Raw genomic sequence first — 16,437 nt, forward strand, 5'->3', positions numbered from 1 at the left:
AAGTAGAACAGCTAATTACTAACAAATGCAAAATTAAATTAACTATTCCCAAAGTCAATCAAGGCATAGACAAAGAATACAGAATATGCTACCTAATATATAAAGAATGGAGGAGGAAGAAAAAGGAGGAGAAAAAGAAAAGAACCTTTAGATTGTGTTTGTAACAGCATGTTAAGTGAGTTAAGTTAGACTCTTAGATAGTAAGGAAATTAACCTTGAACCTTTGATAATCACGAATCTAAAGCCTGCAATGGCAATAAGTACATACCTATCGATAATCACCCTAAATGTAAATGGACTGAATGCACCAATCAAAAGACATAGAGTCACTGAATGGATAAAAAAACAAGACCCATCTATATGCTGCCTGCAAGAGACTCACTTTAAACCCAAAAACATACACAGACTAAAAGTGAAGGGATGGAAAAAGATATTTCATGCAACTAACAGAAAAAAGCAGGAGTTGCAGTACTTGTATCAGACAAAATAGACTTCAAAACACAGAAAATAACAAGAGACAAAGAAGGACATTACATAATGATAAAGGGATCAATCCAACAAGAAGATATAACCATTATAAATATCTATGCTCCCAACACAGGAGCACCCACATATGTGAAACAAATACTAACTGAATTAAAAGGGGAAATAGAATGCAATGCATTCATTCTAGGAGACTTCAACACTCCACTCACCCTGAAGGACAGATAAACCAGACAGAAGATAAGTAAGGAGACAGAGGCACTGAACAACACAATAGAAAAGATGGACCTAACAGACATCTACAGAACTCTACACCCAAAAACAACAGAATACACATCCTTCTCAAGTGCACATGGAACATTTTCAAGAATAGATCATACGCTAGGCCATAAAAAGAGCCTCAGTAAATTCAAAAATATTGAAATTGTACCAACCAGTTTCTCAGATCACAAAGCTATGAAACTAGAAATAAATTACACAAAAAAAATGAAAAATCCAACAAACACATGTGGCTTCACAACATGCTCCTAAATAACCAATGGATCAATGACCAAATAAAAACAGAGATCAAGCAATATATGGAGACAAATGACAACAATAATTCAACACCACAAAATTTGTGGGACGCAGCCAAGGCTGTGCTAAGAGGAAAGTATATTGCAACACAGGCCTACCTCAAGAAAGCAGAACAATCCCATATAAGCAGTCTAAACTCACAATTAATGAAACTAGAAAAAGAAGAACAAATGAGGCCCATAGTCAGTAGAAGGCAGGACATAATAAAGATTAGAGCAGAAATACATAAAATTGAGAAGAACAAAACAATAGAAAGAATCAATGAAAGCAAGCGCTGGTTCTTGAGAAAATAAACAAAATAGATACAACCCTAGCCAGACTTATCAAGAAGAAAAGAGAGTCTACACACATAAACAGAATCCCTACGGACATCACAGAAATACAAAGAATTATTAGAGAATACTATGAAAAATTATCTGCTAACAAACTGGATAACAGAGGAAATGGACAACTTTCTAGAAAAATACAACCTTCCAAGGCTGACCAAGGAAGAAACAGAAAATCTGAACAGACCAAGTACCAGCAATGAAATTGAACTGGTAATCAAAAACCTACCTAAGAACAAAACGCCTAGACCAGATGGCTTCACCACTGAATTTTATCAAACATTTAGTGAAGACCTAATACCCATTCTCCTTAAAGGTTTCCAAAAAATAGAAGAGGAGGGAATACTTCCAAACTCATTCTATGAGGCCAGCATCACTCTAATACCAAAACCAGGCAAAGACACCACAAACAAAGAAAATTACAGACCAATATCCCTGATGAGCATAGAGGCAAAAATATTCAATGAAATATTGACAAACCAAATCCAAAAAATACATCAAAAAGATCATCCATCATGATCAAGTTGGATTTATGCCAGGGATGCAAGGATGGTACAACATTAAAAAATCCATCAACATCATCCACCACATCAACAAAAAGAAGGACAAAAACCACCGCATGATCATCTCCATAGATGCTGAAAAAGCATTTGACAAAATTCAACATCCATTCATGATAAAAACTCTCAACAAAATGGGCATAGAGGGCAAGTACCTCAACATAATAAAGGCCATATATGACAAACCCACAGCCAACATCATACTTAACAGTGAGAAGCTGAAAGCTTTTCCTTTAAGATCGGGAACAAGACAAGGATGCCCACACTCCCCACTTCTATTCAACATAGTACTGGAGGTCCTAGCCACGGCAATCAAACAACACAAAGAAATTAAAAACATCCAGATTGGCATGGAAGAAGTTAAACTTTCCCTGTTTGCAGATGACATTATATTGTACATAAAAAACCTTAAAGAATCCACTCCAAAACTGCTAGATCTAATATCTGAATTCAGCAAAGTTGCAGGATACAAAATTAATACACAGAAATCTGTGGCTTTCTTATACACTAACAATGAACTAGCAGAGAGAGAAATCAGGAAAACAATTCCATTCACAAATGCATCAAAAAGAATAAAATACCTAGGAATAAACCTAACCAAGAAAGTGAAAGACCTATACTCTGAAAACTACAAGACACTCATGAGAGAAATTAAAGAAGATACCAATAAATGCAAACACATCCCATGCTCATGGATAGGAAGAATTAATATTGTCAAAATGGCCACCCTGCCTAAAGCAATCTATAGATTCAATGCAATTCCTATCAAAATACCAACAGCATTCTTCAATGAACTAGAAAAAATCATCCTAAAATTCATATGGAACCACAAAAGACCTCGAATAGCCAAAGCAATCCTAAGAAGGAAGAATAAAGCAGGGGGAATTATGCTCCCCAACTTCAAGCTCTACTACAAAGCCATAGTAATCAAGACAATTTGGTACTGGCACAAGAACAGACCCATAGACCAATGGAACAGACTAGAGAGCCCTGATATAAACCCAACCATATATGGTCAATTAATATATGATAAAGGAGCCATGGACATACAATGGGGAAATGACAGCCTCTTCAACAGCTGGTGTTGGCAAAACTGGACAGCTACATGCAAGAGAATGAAACTGGATTATTGTTTAACCCCATACACAAAAGTAAACCCAAAATGGATTAAAGACTTGAATGTGAGTCATGAAACCATAAAACTCTTAGAAGACAACATAGGCAAACATCTCCTGCATGTAAGCATGAGCAACTTCTTCCTGAACCCATATCCTCGAGAAAGGGAAACAAAAGCAAAAATGAACTCATGGGACTACATCAAACTAAAAAGTTTTTGTACGGCAAAGGACATCATCAACAAAACAAAAAGGCATCCTACAGTATAGGAGAATATATTTGTAAATGACATATCCGACAAGGGGTTAACATCCAAAATATATAAAGAACTTACACACCTCAGCACCCAAAAAGCAAATAACCCAACTAACAAATGGGCAGAGGATATGAAGAGACGGTTCTCCAAAGAAGAAATTCAGATGGCCAACAGACACATGAAAAGATGTTCCACATCACTAATCATCAGGGAAATGCAAATTAAAACCACAATGAGATATCACCTCACACCTGTAAGGATGGCCAGCATCGAAAAGACTAAGAACAACAAATGTTGGCAAGGATGCAGAGAAAGGGGAACCCTCCTACACTGCTAGTGGGAATGTAAGCTAGTTCAACCATTGTGGAAAGCAATATGGAGGTTCCTCAAAAAACTAAAAATAGAAATACCATTTGACCCCGGAATCCCACTCCTTGGAATATACCCAAAGAATACAACTTCTCAGATTCAAAAAGACTTATGCACCCCTATGTTCATCACAGCACTTTTTACAATAGCCAAGATATGGAAGCAACCTAAGTGTCCATTTGTAGATGAATGGATAAAGAAGATGTGGTACATAAATACAATGGAATACTATTCAGCCATAAGAAAGAAACAAATCCTACCATTTGCAACAACATGGATGGAGCTGGAGGACATTATGCTCAGTGAAATAAACCAGGCAGAGAAAGACAAATGCCAAATGATTTCCCTCATTTGTGGAGTATAACAATGAGGCAAAACTGAAGGAACAAAATGGCAGCAGACTCAGAGACTCCAAGAATGAACTAGTGGTTACCAAAGGGGAGGGGTGTGGGAGGGCGGGTGGGGTGGGAGGGAGAAGGGGATTGAGTAGTATTATGTTTAGTACACATGGTGTGGGGGATCACGGGGAGAACAGTATATCACAGAGAAGGGACATAGTGGCTCTCTGGCAACTTGCTGCACTGATGGACAGTGACTGCATTGGGGTGTGGGTGGAGACTTGATAATATGGGTAAATATAGTAACCACATTGTTTTTTCATGTGAAACCTTCATAAGAGTGTATATCAATCATACTTTAATAAAAAATTTGAAAAAGAAAAAGAAAAAAAAACCCAACAGCCTATTACCTTTCCCAGGGCATTTCCTGACTCTGGTACCTATCTTGCCATTTGCACCTTATTCCTTCTTCTTGCCCAAACTCCCAGGAAAACTTCCTCTAACAAAGACTTCCCTCCTGGTGGGTGGGGCTGGTCACCTGGGTGGGCCACCTTTCTGTGTGGACTGAGGATTTCTCTGGCCAGACTTTTAAGTCTATCTCATCCTGGTCCTCACTATCCTCATTGCATGCCCTGTGGATGGAAGTGAGCTGAGGAAGGACAGGAGAAAATGCCTTCTGGCAAGTTCCCTGGATGAGAAAGCCTGCATGAGAGTGAGGCAGGGGACAGGGACAGAAAGGATGTGCTACCTTGAGCAGGAGATCCTGCAGATCTACCATTCATCTACCGGGTATCTCCCATCTGTGGGGCACCTGTCACGAGGGCCATAGCAATGAGCACAATAACCTGACTTCTTGTTGCTCACCACTTGGGGTGAGACCTCAATCAGGAGATCACCGCAGTGCAGGGAAAGTATTTTATGCTAAGAGCATGTGACAGAGGCACCAGATGGGGTGTGTATCAGACTTCCCTAATGGAGTGACATTCCCTGACCTGGAGAACGTGCTGGTTCCACGGACCTCTGGCCAGTTTTGGGGAAGGCCATGGTGATGGTGAAGACTGGCCCTAGCCCACTTGGAGGGTGTGCCCACAGCTCAGTGGGGCTCTCTTTTGGGGCCCAGCAATCCTCAGCCTGTCCCCAAAGCCCTCCTCTCTGGAGTGTCTCCCCACAGAGATCTAAGTTCCTTTTGGGGGCCATGCCTGAGTGACAGGGGCTCCCTCCTGTTTTCTCTCACGTCGGGAGCCCCGTTACTGGTGGTACACACCACTCAGGCAGTCGCCTGCTTTCCCAGACTCTGCTAGTCCGGTTGCTCACAGAGGCCAAGGTCCTGACTCCACCAAGTCCAAACACCTTCCTCACCCCCAACTCTTGGCCACACCCCTGGTTATTTTTGTTTGTTCCTATTGGCCATCACCCTGTGAGTTTAGGTAGTTAACCTTTCCCTGTTCAGGTCAGCAAAGGACAGAGAAGCAGGGTCAGAACCAGAGCCAGGAGTCGGGGCCAGCGGGCTGGGCCAGAAGGCCATGTGCTTAAGATATCACCGCATTCCCTGTACGATTCCCCTCCACAGCATGCCGGCCTCCTCCAGCCGCCTCCACCGGGGTCTCCAAGTGTTTACTATACTGCAATGGATCTTCTTCTTGGGACTGGGTGAGTCCCCAAAGCCTTTGACCAGGACCTTCCCCCATTCTCCATCTTGGTGCTCTGTTTCCCCATCACCAAGACAGAGGAGGGACAGATATCTCAGAGGTCCTTGAAGGAGTGAGAGTCAGGTGGGGCCAAAGGGCCTGAAGCCATGGAACAGAGGAGGTGGCAGAGGGGGACCTGGGACTTAAATGCCTGGGTCCTGAGTGAGCCCATCCCACCCTGTAGCCCAGGTGTGCCTGGCTGCGCTGCTCCTTGCACTCCTAGGCTGGGCCTGGATCCTGGCCGTCCTCTACCTGATGTGGCTCTATGAGGACAGGGACATGCCAAGGACAGGAGGCCGTCACTCTGCCTGGGTCCGGAACTGGGCCATCTGGAGACACTTCCAGGACTATTTTCCCCTCTCGGTGAGAGCACAGGGACTGGTGTGCTGAGCAAGGGCCGACCTTCAGAATAGACTCTACCAAACTCATCCCCCAAAGTACAGTCTCATGGTGAGGTTGGGAGTGTGCTCTCTGCACCCCCAGCTGGTTAAAACTGCAGAGTTGGATCCCTCCCAAAACTACCTCTTCGGCTTCCACCCTCATGGGATCCTGGTCCTTGGGGCCTTTGGCAACTTCTGCACAGAGGCCACGGGCTTCTCCCACCTCTTCCCTGGACTCCGGCCACACCTGCTCATGCTGTCCTGCTGGTTCCACCTGCCTCTCTCCCGGGACTACATCATGTGCACTGGTGAGAGGGAGAGTCTGGCCTCAGAACCCCTAGTCCCTGCTGTCACATCCTATCTCATGCACCTCCAGTCTTGGGGGGCTCCTGGTCCCACTCCACCTTCCCGGTGCCCTCCTCCCTCTTCTGTCCTAGACCTGGGTGTCAGGTCACCCAGCTTTTGTCCTGCCCCCAGGTTTGGTGTCCTCCGACAAGGCCAGCACAGCCTATCTGTTGTCCCGGCCCGGAGGTGGCCAGGTGGCCGTCCTGGCAGTGGGAGGACCCCTGGAGGCGCTGAAGACAAAGCCCGGAGTGCTGAGCTTGCGTATCCGGACTCAGAAGGGATTTATCAAGTTGGCGCTGGAACACGGGTGAGAAGTCCGCCCTGCTGCCATGTGGGGAGGAGCGCTGTGCGCGCGGGGCCAGGAGTCAGGCGGTCCTGCTTCCCCAGGGCCTCCTTGGTGCCTGTCTTCTCTTTCGGGGAGAACGAGCTCTTCCAGCAGTTCCCGAACCCACCGGGCTCGTGGGGACGGAGGGCTCAGGAAGTAATGCAGCCGCTGCTGAGAGTGGCCCTGCCGCGCTGTTCCACGGCCGCCGGGGCCTCCTCCTGCCCTTCCGTACGCCCATCCACACAGTCGGTGAGCCCCGCCTCTGCCCCCGCGCTATCCCGCAAGCTCCCCACTCTCCGAGGCTGGCCTTCGGCTGTAACCCCAGCCCTCAACTCTGTCCCCACGATCAATGCAGACCTGAGGGAAGGGGACCGACATCCCAGCGACCGCCCCTCTCGTCCCTGTTCTGCCCACAGTGGGGGCCCGGATCCCGATGCAGCGAAACCCGCAGCCCAGCCGGGCGCAGGTGACGGAGCTGCACGCGGAGCCGCTCACGCAGCTGTTCGAGGAACACAAGGCGCGCTACGGCGTTCCCGAGAACAGGCACCTCCTCTTCACCTAGGCGGCTCCGGGACCCTACCCGTTCACCTCGGGGACTGTGGGTGGGGAGTGAAATTAAAGGTGGGAACAAAGCTGCGGTGTCTGTGTGTTTGTGCACCAAGAGACAGTCCGCGCGCCGCAGGGCCAGGCCTGCCACCACTCCGGCCCACGCCTCGAGTAGCCTGGACACATCCGAGGCGCGTGTCAGGCGCCCTCTCGGCCGTAACCGAGATTCGACAGACTCACCTGGGCTGCTGCCCGCCCCGCCCCCAGCAGCTGGGACCCAGTGGGTGGGCTCTCCTGCCAATTCTGAGTCCCCGCCCCATCAGTTCCTAGGGCGCCGGGTTGCCTCGCCTGCTTCGCAACGCCCCCCTCCGCCGCCGAGTCCCTCCCAGCGGTCAGCCCAGACCGACAGATGCGGGCAGTTCAAAGATCAGTGAGGAGGAGCCTGGAGACCGCTGGTGCTCCTAATCCAAGGGGCTCCTCATCCTCACAGCCCTGACACCACACGCATTCCCGGGAGGCCCCAGGGGCTGGGTCTCCAGGACAAGAAAGCCTTCCCAGACCTGCACCCACAGCTTCAGCTTCTGTGTTCCGGGTGCTGGAGCCCTGCTCACACAGGACTATGAGGACGCACGTCTCCACAGCCCCGCCGCCCACCCCCACCGTGAAAACCCTGCAGAAGCAGTGGCTGGAAGCAATGGCCGCCTACCATTATGTGCTCCTTTTCCTCTTCCTGGGTGAGTGGTGGGGGGAGGCATGAGTGCCTGGAGGCATGGGCCAGTCGGGCGGGGGGAGCGGAGAGGCACGGGTGCCAACAGGATGGAAGGACTAGGAGAGAAAGCTGGAGCCCCACTTCCCTGGATGCCTGAGGGTAAAGGGAGCTAGAGAGGGCCAGAGGTCAGGCTGGGAGGCCGCCAGATAAGGTGGGTGAGGGGAGCAGCTGGATGAGACTGGGTCTGAAAAGCAATTCATTTTTCTTCCTCCTCTTTCACCCAGGCCCTTTCTTCTCCCTCCTTCTTCTGTTTCTCCTCTTCACCTCGCTCTGGTTGCTTTCTGTTCTCTACTCGCTGTGGCTGTTCCTGGACCGGGACACACCCAAGCAAGGTGAGTACTGGACCTGGGGCGGCCGGTAATGAGAAATGGCAGTTGGGCGCCTCCAAGGACCCTGGCACCCATCTCTCTGCCCTAAGGCGGAAGGCAACTCGAGTGGATGAGGAATTGTGTCATTTGGAAGCACCAACGGGACTACTATCCCTCCAAGGACCCTGGCACCCATCTCTCTGCCCTAAGGCGGAAGGCAACTCGAGTGGATGAGGAATTGTGTCATTTGGGAGCACCAACGGGACTACTATCCTATCAAGGTGACAGGTCACCCTCCAGAGAGACTCTCTGCCTCCTTCCTCTCACCCCGCCCCCTGCCACAGCCACCCTCCCCTCCCTATGCTCCCCCAGCTGGACAAGCTCAAACAGTAGGGCAGTGCATAGGGGTGGGAGGTGGAGTGGTATTCAAGAGTGGGTGCCCTGTGTGGCTGGCCCCACCCTAGGACCTTGAACGCTGAAGACTGTTGGGTGGGAGGACAACTCTTTTCCTCTGGATGCCCTGCCTTCTATACCTGCTTCTCCTCCTGCCCAACACCCTGGAGCTGGTGAAGACGGGAGAGCTGCCCCCCAACCGGAACTATGTGCTGGTTTCGCACCCACATGGGATCATGTCCACTGGAACCTTCTGTAATTTCTCCACCGAGTGCAATGGTACGTCCCAGATGTTCCCTGGGATTCGGCTGTCCGTCGCCAGGCTTACCAGCCTCTTCTACTACCCAGTCTTACGCAACTACATCCTGTGGAGTGGTGAGCCTTGAGCTGAGTGGGAGGAGGTGCCCCCTGGTGGAGTGCCTTCCACCCGCCCAGCGCAGGACCTGGCCTGAACACTGGCCAGGCTCACAGCGGGCATCAGTGACTAGCTTTGGAGCAAGTGTCCTGCATCCCTGCTGGAAGAGGCACTGTAGGGCATGGCAGCATGGGATGTGTTAGAAGGAATGGGATGTGGGGCGCAGCCTTCCTGTACTAGAGGGTGGTGAGGGGCTAGGGAGCTGGAGAGGGTGGTGACAGCTCCCTACCTCCTTATGCCTGCAGGGTTGTGTTCAGTGGCCCGCCAGAGCCTAGACTTTATCCTCTCAAGGCCCCAACTTGGGCAGGCTGTGGTCATCCTGGTTGGGGGTGCCCAAGAGTCCTTGTATGCCATCCAAGGGCAGCACTACCTCACTCTCCAGAATCACAAAGGTTTTGTGCGCCTGGCACTGAGGCATGGGTGAGTTGGCAGCAGGTTCTTAGCCCAGACCTGTTCTTCGCAATCGGAAGTCCACACTCTGTCCTACACACCTGGGTCCTTGTAGGTAGGACTAGTGCCCAGACCTTGAACTGTGCCCTACACCTGGAGGGTGCTCATGGCACTTGTACCAAGCACTGTGCCCATTTTCACTGCCAAGATTCCTCCCTCTCTGAAAGGCAGGACCATAGTGCACATGGGCTCTTGGACTCAGAAGCCCTGGGTTCAAATCCCTTTCTGACACGATCTCAAAGGCAAGACCCTGGGTGTTTCTTTACCTGTGAAACGGTTATTAGCTACCTTGCAATGAGGTTGTAGTTGTAAAGACTGGGTGTATGAAGGCCCAGTACACAATCATTTCTCAAGAAACATGAGTCCTATCTTCCAGATTTTCCTCTGTAGCCATTGTCATTTGCTTCAAAAGACTTTGCAAAGTGGACTCATGACATATGGCAAGGAATACATATCTCTGAGCCTCCCATCCTGGGGCACTCCCAGAGCTGCTGGCCTGACCACCCCTCTTCTTTCTTGCTGCCCCCTCCCAGAGCCTCCCTAGTGCCTGTGTACAACTTTGGAGAAAATGATATCTTCAGACTTAAGGCTTTTGCAACAGACTCCTGGCAGTATCTCTGCTAGATCACCTTCAAGAAATGTGTGGGCTTTTCTCCCTGCATCTTATGGGGCCACAGTCTCTTTTCCAACTCCTGGGGCTTGCTGCCCTTTGCGATGCCCATCACCACTGTGGGTGAGTACCCGTCTCCAGGGAAGAAAGCTGCAGTCAGCTGTGGGGGCAGCAGAGGCCTCTCCCCTCACATGTGTCTCCCCTCTCCCTGCAGTGGGTCGCCCCATCCTGGTGCCCCAATGCCTCAACCCCACTCAGGAAGAAGTTGACCACTACCACATGCTCTACATGAAGGCTCTGGAGCAACTGTTTGAGGAGCACAAGGAAAGCTATGGCGTCCCTGCTGCTATGCATCTCACCTTCATGTAGCCCTGGCTCTGACCCCACCGGTCCCTGAGCTGCTGAGCCTGGTGCACTGAATCCTCCACCTGCTGCTGTGCTCTGTGGCCCCAATAAAAGCTAGTTTTCTCCCACTACTACTTTCGTAGAACTGGGTGCCTGCAGAGCTCATGCTCTTGCTCTGCGAGTGAACGTGTTCAGACCTAATCCACCCCTATCCTAATATATTACCAAGTTGCTGCCTTAGACTGAGTATCAGGACTCTGAATTCTCCTCCCAGCAAGACTTGATTCTGCTGCATGACCTTGCATAAGTCTCTTCCCTTTGCTTGGCCCCTTCTCTCCCTGTAAATGAAGGCATCTGCTTAGGTGAGACCAGTAGGGCCTCAGGACTGAGTTGGGGAGGGTAGCTGCAAGGAGGAGTCGACTTTGAAGGGTGAGCAAGACTAACATAGATAGAGAAGAGAAGGTGAGTGGCAGAATGTCACCAGCAAAAGCTGAGCTTGGTTCAGGATACCTGACAATAAGGAGACTGGAATGATGTCCAGCGGTAGAAAAGGTAGAGATAGGTACAGAGCCTGTTTCTGCACCCCTTCCCCATCCTTCATGTTCTCTTGGGGCTGGGCATTCATATGAAGCAAGGATTTATTTTACCTGAATTAAACCTGACTGCGAGCCCAGGATCAAGTTGACCTTAGCTCACTTGCTCAATAAGCATAGGATTGTCATGAAGATCGAAGAATTAAGATTTAGAGCTTAGAGCATAGATGGCCAAAATATGAGTTGAGGAGAGCTCGCTGTCCTTACCGTCACGATCATAGGCATGGCATCTCAAACTGGAGGGCAAGACCAAGCAGTCTACTGTCCCTATGTGGTCACAGCATCCGCTGACTGTTGTTAGATCTATTTGCCAACTGGCTTTGTGTCTGTACCCGGGACTTAACCAAGAATGACTTGATGGCATACAGTTGCAATGCAACTATACTTGTCCCCCACTGTCCTATAAAATGTATTCAGTGGAACAATTTTCTCTTGTCCCTGGATAAAAATATGAGCAGTCCCATGACTTATGTGGGTCATTCTCAGGTCTACATTCACTTTAAGCTGGTACACAGAAATCTGTAGTTGGAGTAATGAGCACTTCGGTCTTCATTCAAGGGTAGGAATTTTCTCCTCTCCCCCAAAGGCTAACTGCAAGCAGCCTGCCTGCTTGGCCAGAAGATGAGGGGAGGTAGAGCAGAAAGCAGTGTGACTGATCTCTTTCCTCTCCCTCCCTTGCTAGGCGCTGTTACTGAACCCGTGGGCTGGAGCGTGGGGCAGAGGCAGGAAAATGGAACCCAAAAGTTCTTACCACACCGTCATAAGATAGCTTTGTGCTCTCTGGGTCTCCAGATCATTGAAGCTGATCTCTTCCTCACGGGTCAGTCCTCTCATGAATTCTTCAGAGTATTCCCTTTAAGGATCCTCTGGCACCTTCCATGCTTTCTCTGCCTCCTCATGTGTCCCTGGTTTTCTGCCCATGCACTCAACATAGGTTGTCTCCTTAGCAGGCCCATCACTTTTCTAGGCTGGGGGAATGGGGAGAGAGATGGAAAATACAGCTCCAAGTTTGAGCATCCTTGGTCCAGATACCATTGGAGTGCCATTTGGCCTTGATGCAGCCACACGCCCTTCCTTCTTTCCTGGAAGGGAATACCTAGTCAGCCACAATGTGGCAGATAGGTTTCTCTAGTGGGCACCTCCCTCAAACCCTGGGGACATGCCAAGTTCTTTGAGTCTTGAAACCTTTGCCACTGATCCTGTTGAGGTCAACTTTGCCTTTTGCAGGTAGGGCTTGCAGCTCTTGAAGTCCCCCTAAACCCACCTCTTCTTCATCACCAAACTCTAATCCTTGTCATGGGTGGGGAGCTCAAGAGTCGCTTCTCAACCCTTTGCTTGGAAAATGTTGCATAGGTCTGGCCTGGCCCCTTTGGGAATGCAGGACCTATTTATTATACCTTTATGCCTCAGCCCAGACTTCAATGCTGGCATAATGTGTGTTTCTCTGGGTTCTTACCCTGGGGGTCAAGGCACCAGCTTCAAGTAAGAACTGGCCACCCAGAGCTGGGAGTGCGGGGATTGGATCCCTGGGGGCCTTCTTCCAAGAAGCCCCTGTCCTTCTTCCCTGTGAGCAGTGGGTGCCTCTCTCTGGGCTGTGGTGTTGGACTGGGTGGTAGGTGAGGAATGGGACCTTTGTGTGGGACTGGTGGGGATTTGGGGGGGTTCATTCCCCATCAGGCCCCTGTCTGAAACCCCAAACTACTGAATTCATGGGGTGCAGGGGCAGGATTGGCTTGAGGCTGGGGAGGAACAGGAGAAGCCAAGAAGTTCCATTTAGGAAATGTGTTGGCCTTAGAGGCAGAGAGATGGTCAAAAGGAGGGAAGTGCTTGTAGTACCCAGGAAGCCAGTTGGGCGAATTTCTCAGGAAAGGGGTCAGGTCTGATCCCAGTGGAAAGGGGAAGAATCAGATGGGTACATTAGCCTCCATATGGAAACACTCGGGTTGGGAAAGAGGCCACAACACAAACCAGAAAGGTACAGGATGGTCATGATCAGGCTTTTGTCTCTGGGAGAGAGACTTGGCGTCCATATGCGGGTGCTGGAGATGAGATGTGGCAAGTAGAATGTGTTGTTACTGCTGAGGGTCACACCAAGACTGTGAGGGAAGGAGGGAGGAGGAAATGACACCCTGGGCAAAGACAGGTGTGCACACACACCCCCATTAATAATTTAAGTGGCGAGATGAGTATCACTTCCCTGTTCATTATGCCAGCCTGGCATCCTTCCTGTCCTCTGTGACAGACCTCAGGCAGCCTCCACCCACAACCACCCACCTTCCTCTGAGTGTGTGATCCTCTCCAGGGAGCCATCCCAGAATGGGAGGAAGCCACAGGCTTCAGGGGGGCCTCCGGTGTCTCCCACAATTCCCAGAGTCTCCCCAGGTGGCCTCTGATGCAGGCTGTGCTCTGCTTAGCCTCACTGAGGGTAGGGGACCCCCTAGTCCTGTTTACCCTCTGTCATCTGGCTTCTATCCCTCTCTCATCAGGCCTCTGCCTTGGGTGGGATTTAGTCTAAAGAGCTGGAGCTTTGTATGGAGAAGAGTGGAGAGTCCAGGTACCAGGTACATGTCACACACATCCCATCAGTCTGTGCAGACCCCAGACCAAAACATCCAAGCAAGGGGTACAGCCTGCTGGACTGAAGCCAGGTGAAACACTCAGATTGGCCTTCATCAGTCAACTATTTCCCAGCAGCCACTGTCATGTGGGTTCCAAGTTGGAACTAAATTCCCCAAACTCAACCATACACTTAGCCATGGGCTGGGCTGAGCTTAGCTGATGGGTGACAGACCCTGATCAATGCTGGAGGCCCCAGGAATAATCAAGACCCTAAACAGGATGAGCTTGAGCCCAGGACTCAGTGCAGGCGACTGTCCCTTCTGGTTCTAGCCTCCAGGTCCTAGGTCCTCACAGGCAAAATGTGCGACATGGCTGACCTGGTGTTGTGTGATAATGGTCATTTATCAGGAACAGAAATAGAACAGAGTTGGAAGGCACATATTTCAAGGGGAGGCTTGACACAGGATCTGGATTTGAGGACCCAAAGTGGCCCATGGGTCATGTCAGCACCATGGGGGAGCAGCAGGCCACAGAGTGGTCAGAGGGGCTGTGCGTCCTCCCCGCTGCTCATCCCTCTGGCCCTGAAAAGTCAGCCTGTCTGCAGACAGAACATGGCATCTGCATAGCCCGTGAACCCTGTACTCGGAACTGCTTGCTGTCACCAGTTATCATTGCCCAATTACACGCTGGAAATGCCAGATTCACCTAATCACCTTCCCACTTCTGAATGCCCATGAGATGTTCTGGCCTCTTCTGCCCCTTCCCATGGACTCTCTGGTTCCACTCCTTAGAGATCAGAGGTCTTGCCTATCTCCCATCTAAAACCTTCTCATGCTATCAAGATGCTCTTCCTAAAACCCTGTTTTCATCATGTCATTCTCCCTACTCACTGCCACTGGATCCCTGTTGTTAGAAGGTGTAACCTCAGCACAGCATTTGAGGTACCCCCCAAACAGAGCCCAGCCCAGCTTCCCAAGCATCCCTAACTCTGCTCTCCTTTCTAACTGGAGTCCTGCCCACCATGCTTGGAACTCTGACCATCAAGTCACACCATCAGCTCCTCCTCTGTGCAGACCTTGGTAGGCGCACAGAATGTCTCTGAGCCTCAGCCAGCCAGGCACACCATAATATCCTCACTATGACATGGCACCTGGCAGGGTGCACGATACATGTTAGCCTCTGTCACTGTTACCTGGTCCACCTCTTTTCCACAAAATCTTTGCCTAATACATCACAAGAATTACATTATGTGGTCACATTATTTTATGCCACACCAAACAGGGCTTATTCATTATCTTTCATCTCCTATTACTCAATGCCAAGATTAAGGGCAGGAAATGTGGCTTGTGTGTTTTTGCATTTTGACCATGTCATGGTGATTACACTGCCTGGGACATGGTGGGTTCTGAATGAATGAAGGGCGTCCAAGAGCCCTAGTGCAGAGGAAATCAGCCACGTGGTTTGCAGGTTGTGCCCTGCTGCCAGGATGTCCCACTGGGGATGGGGGCAAAGGGGAGTTCCCCTCACAGAGCCAGAAGAAGCTTTGCCATAACAAAGTACCACTCATTTGGTGACTCCAAACAACACAAATGTCTTGACTCACAGTTCTGCAGGCCAGATCAAGGTGTCAGCAGGGCCATGCTGCCACTGAAACCTATAGAAGGGAAATCCTTCCCTCTTCTAGCTCCTGGTGGTGGCTGTCAATCCTTGGCTTGCAGCTGCGACACCCAGTCTCCACTTCTGTTGTCACATAACCTTCTCCCTCTGTGCCTGTGTCCAAATTTCCCAGTCATATGTGATTGTGACCCACTTTTATTCAGTATGACCTCCTATTAACTTGATTTCCATCTGCAAAGAACCTGTTTTCAAATAGGATCCCCTTCACAGGTACTAAGGGTGAGGGCTTCAACCTGTCTTTTGAAGGGACACAAATCCACAAGAGATGCCTTTAAAAATTCACACCAAAGTGCTGTCTGCTTGGTCCTGGGGGCTACCCTCACCCAGAGGTGGTCTTTGTGAAAATTAGAAAAAGAATGCTCCGTATTGGGTGTGGCCGGCACTGGCCATGGGATCTTCTCTTTGGAGAGGAGCACGTGCCAGGTGCTCAGAGAGAAGTTGGATCACTAGACAATTCTGCATTTTATTTTCAAGAGGCCTGGGCCCCACAATACAGAGCCGTTAAGGAGCTTCTCTGTACCATTTCTCCTCCCATGTAGCTGGATAATAAGCCCAACACTGGTTTCTCCTCATGATCTGAAGAATCTAATTTATATGAGCTAAAGAAGTCTTAGGAGCTCAGCTCATTGCCTCCCCTTGGGGCTTCTTCCCTGCCTGCCATCCTTCATTTGGCCACCAGAGGGCTGACTCTACTCACAAGGCAAGTCGCTCCTGCTCAAGCCTTCCCTCTGGCTGGCGAGCAGAAGCTTACGGGAATGGATGCAACCCAGAACTGCTTGCTCTGGCAAAGCAGGCTGTTTCTCAGCACTGGGCTTTTCTCAGCCTGCCCCCTCCTGCAGGAGGCACCCTGGTTTTCTTTATCATCTGGAGGGAAATTTTAAGACTCAGGTTTAGTTGCCAGTACCTGGACACCCCATGACCTGCCGACCTGCCAGGCTGGTCCACGCAGTCCCCTCCTCTGCCTCCTGGTCACTCTTCCTAAAGATCTACCACAACCCTTCTGTGTTGCT

The 16,437-nt window shown here is 50.0% G+C and overlaps 2 protein-coding genes across 2 annotated transcripts; both read left to right on the top strand.

Moving 5' to 3' along the window:
• Nucleotides 1-5,474: 5,474 nt before the first annotated feature.
• On the top strand, nt 5,475-7,382 carry LOC118922107 (2-acylglycerol O-acyltransferase 2-A-like). Its single transcript, XM_036904455.2, is given in 5 exon segments — nt 5,475-5,674; nt 6,570-6,744; nt 6,825-6,951; nt 6,954-7,011; nt 7,179-7,382. Coding segments are annotated over 5 exon segments (633 nt in total). The 5' UTR covers nt 5,475-5,547; the 3' UTR covers nt 7,325-7,382.
• Nucleotides 7,383-7,914: 532 nt separating this feature from the next.
• On the top strand, nt 7,915-10,696 carry MOGAT3 (monoacylglycerol O-acyltransferase 3). Its single transcript, XM_057508324.1, is given in 7 exon segments — nt 7,915-8,042; nt 8,302-8,409; nt 8,596-8,666; nt 8,949-9,153; nt 9,439-9,613; nt 10,177-10,376; nt 10,468-10,696. Coding segments are annotated over 7 exon segments (1,029 nt in total). The 5' UTR covers nt 7,915-7,927; the 3' UTR covers nt 10,623-10,696.
• The last annotated feature ends 5,741 nt before the right edge of the window (nt 10,697-16,437 follow it).

Source organism: Manis pentadactyla, chromosome 10, assembly GCF_030020395.1.
Source record: "Manis pentadactyla isolate mManPen7 chromosome 10, mManPen7.hap1, whole genome shotgun sequence".
NCBI classification, from domain to species: Eukaryota; Metazoa; Chordata; class Mammalia; order Pholidota; family Manidae; genus Manis; species Manis pentadactyla.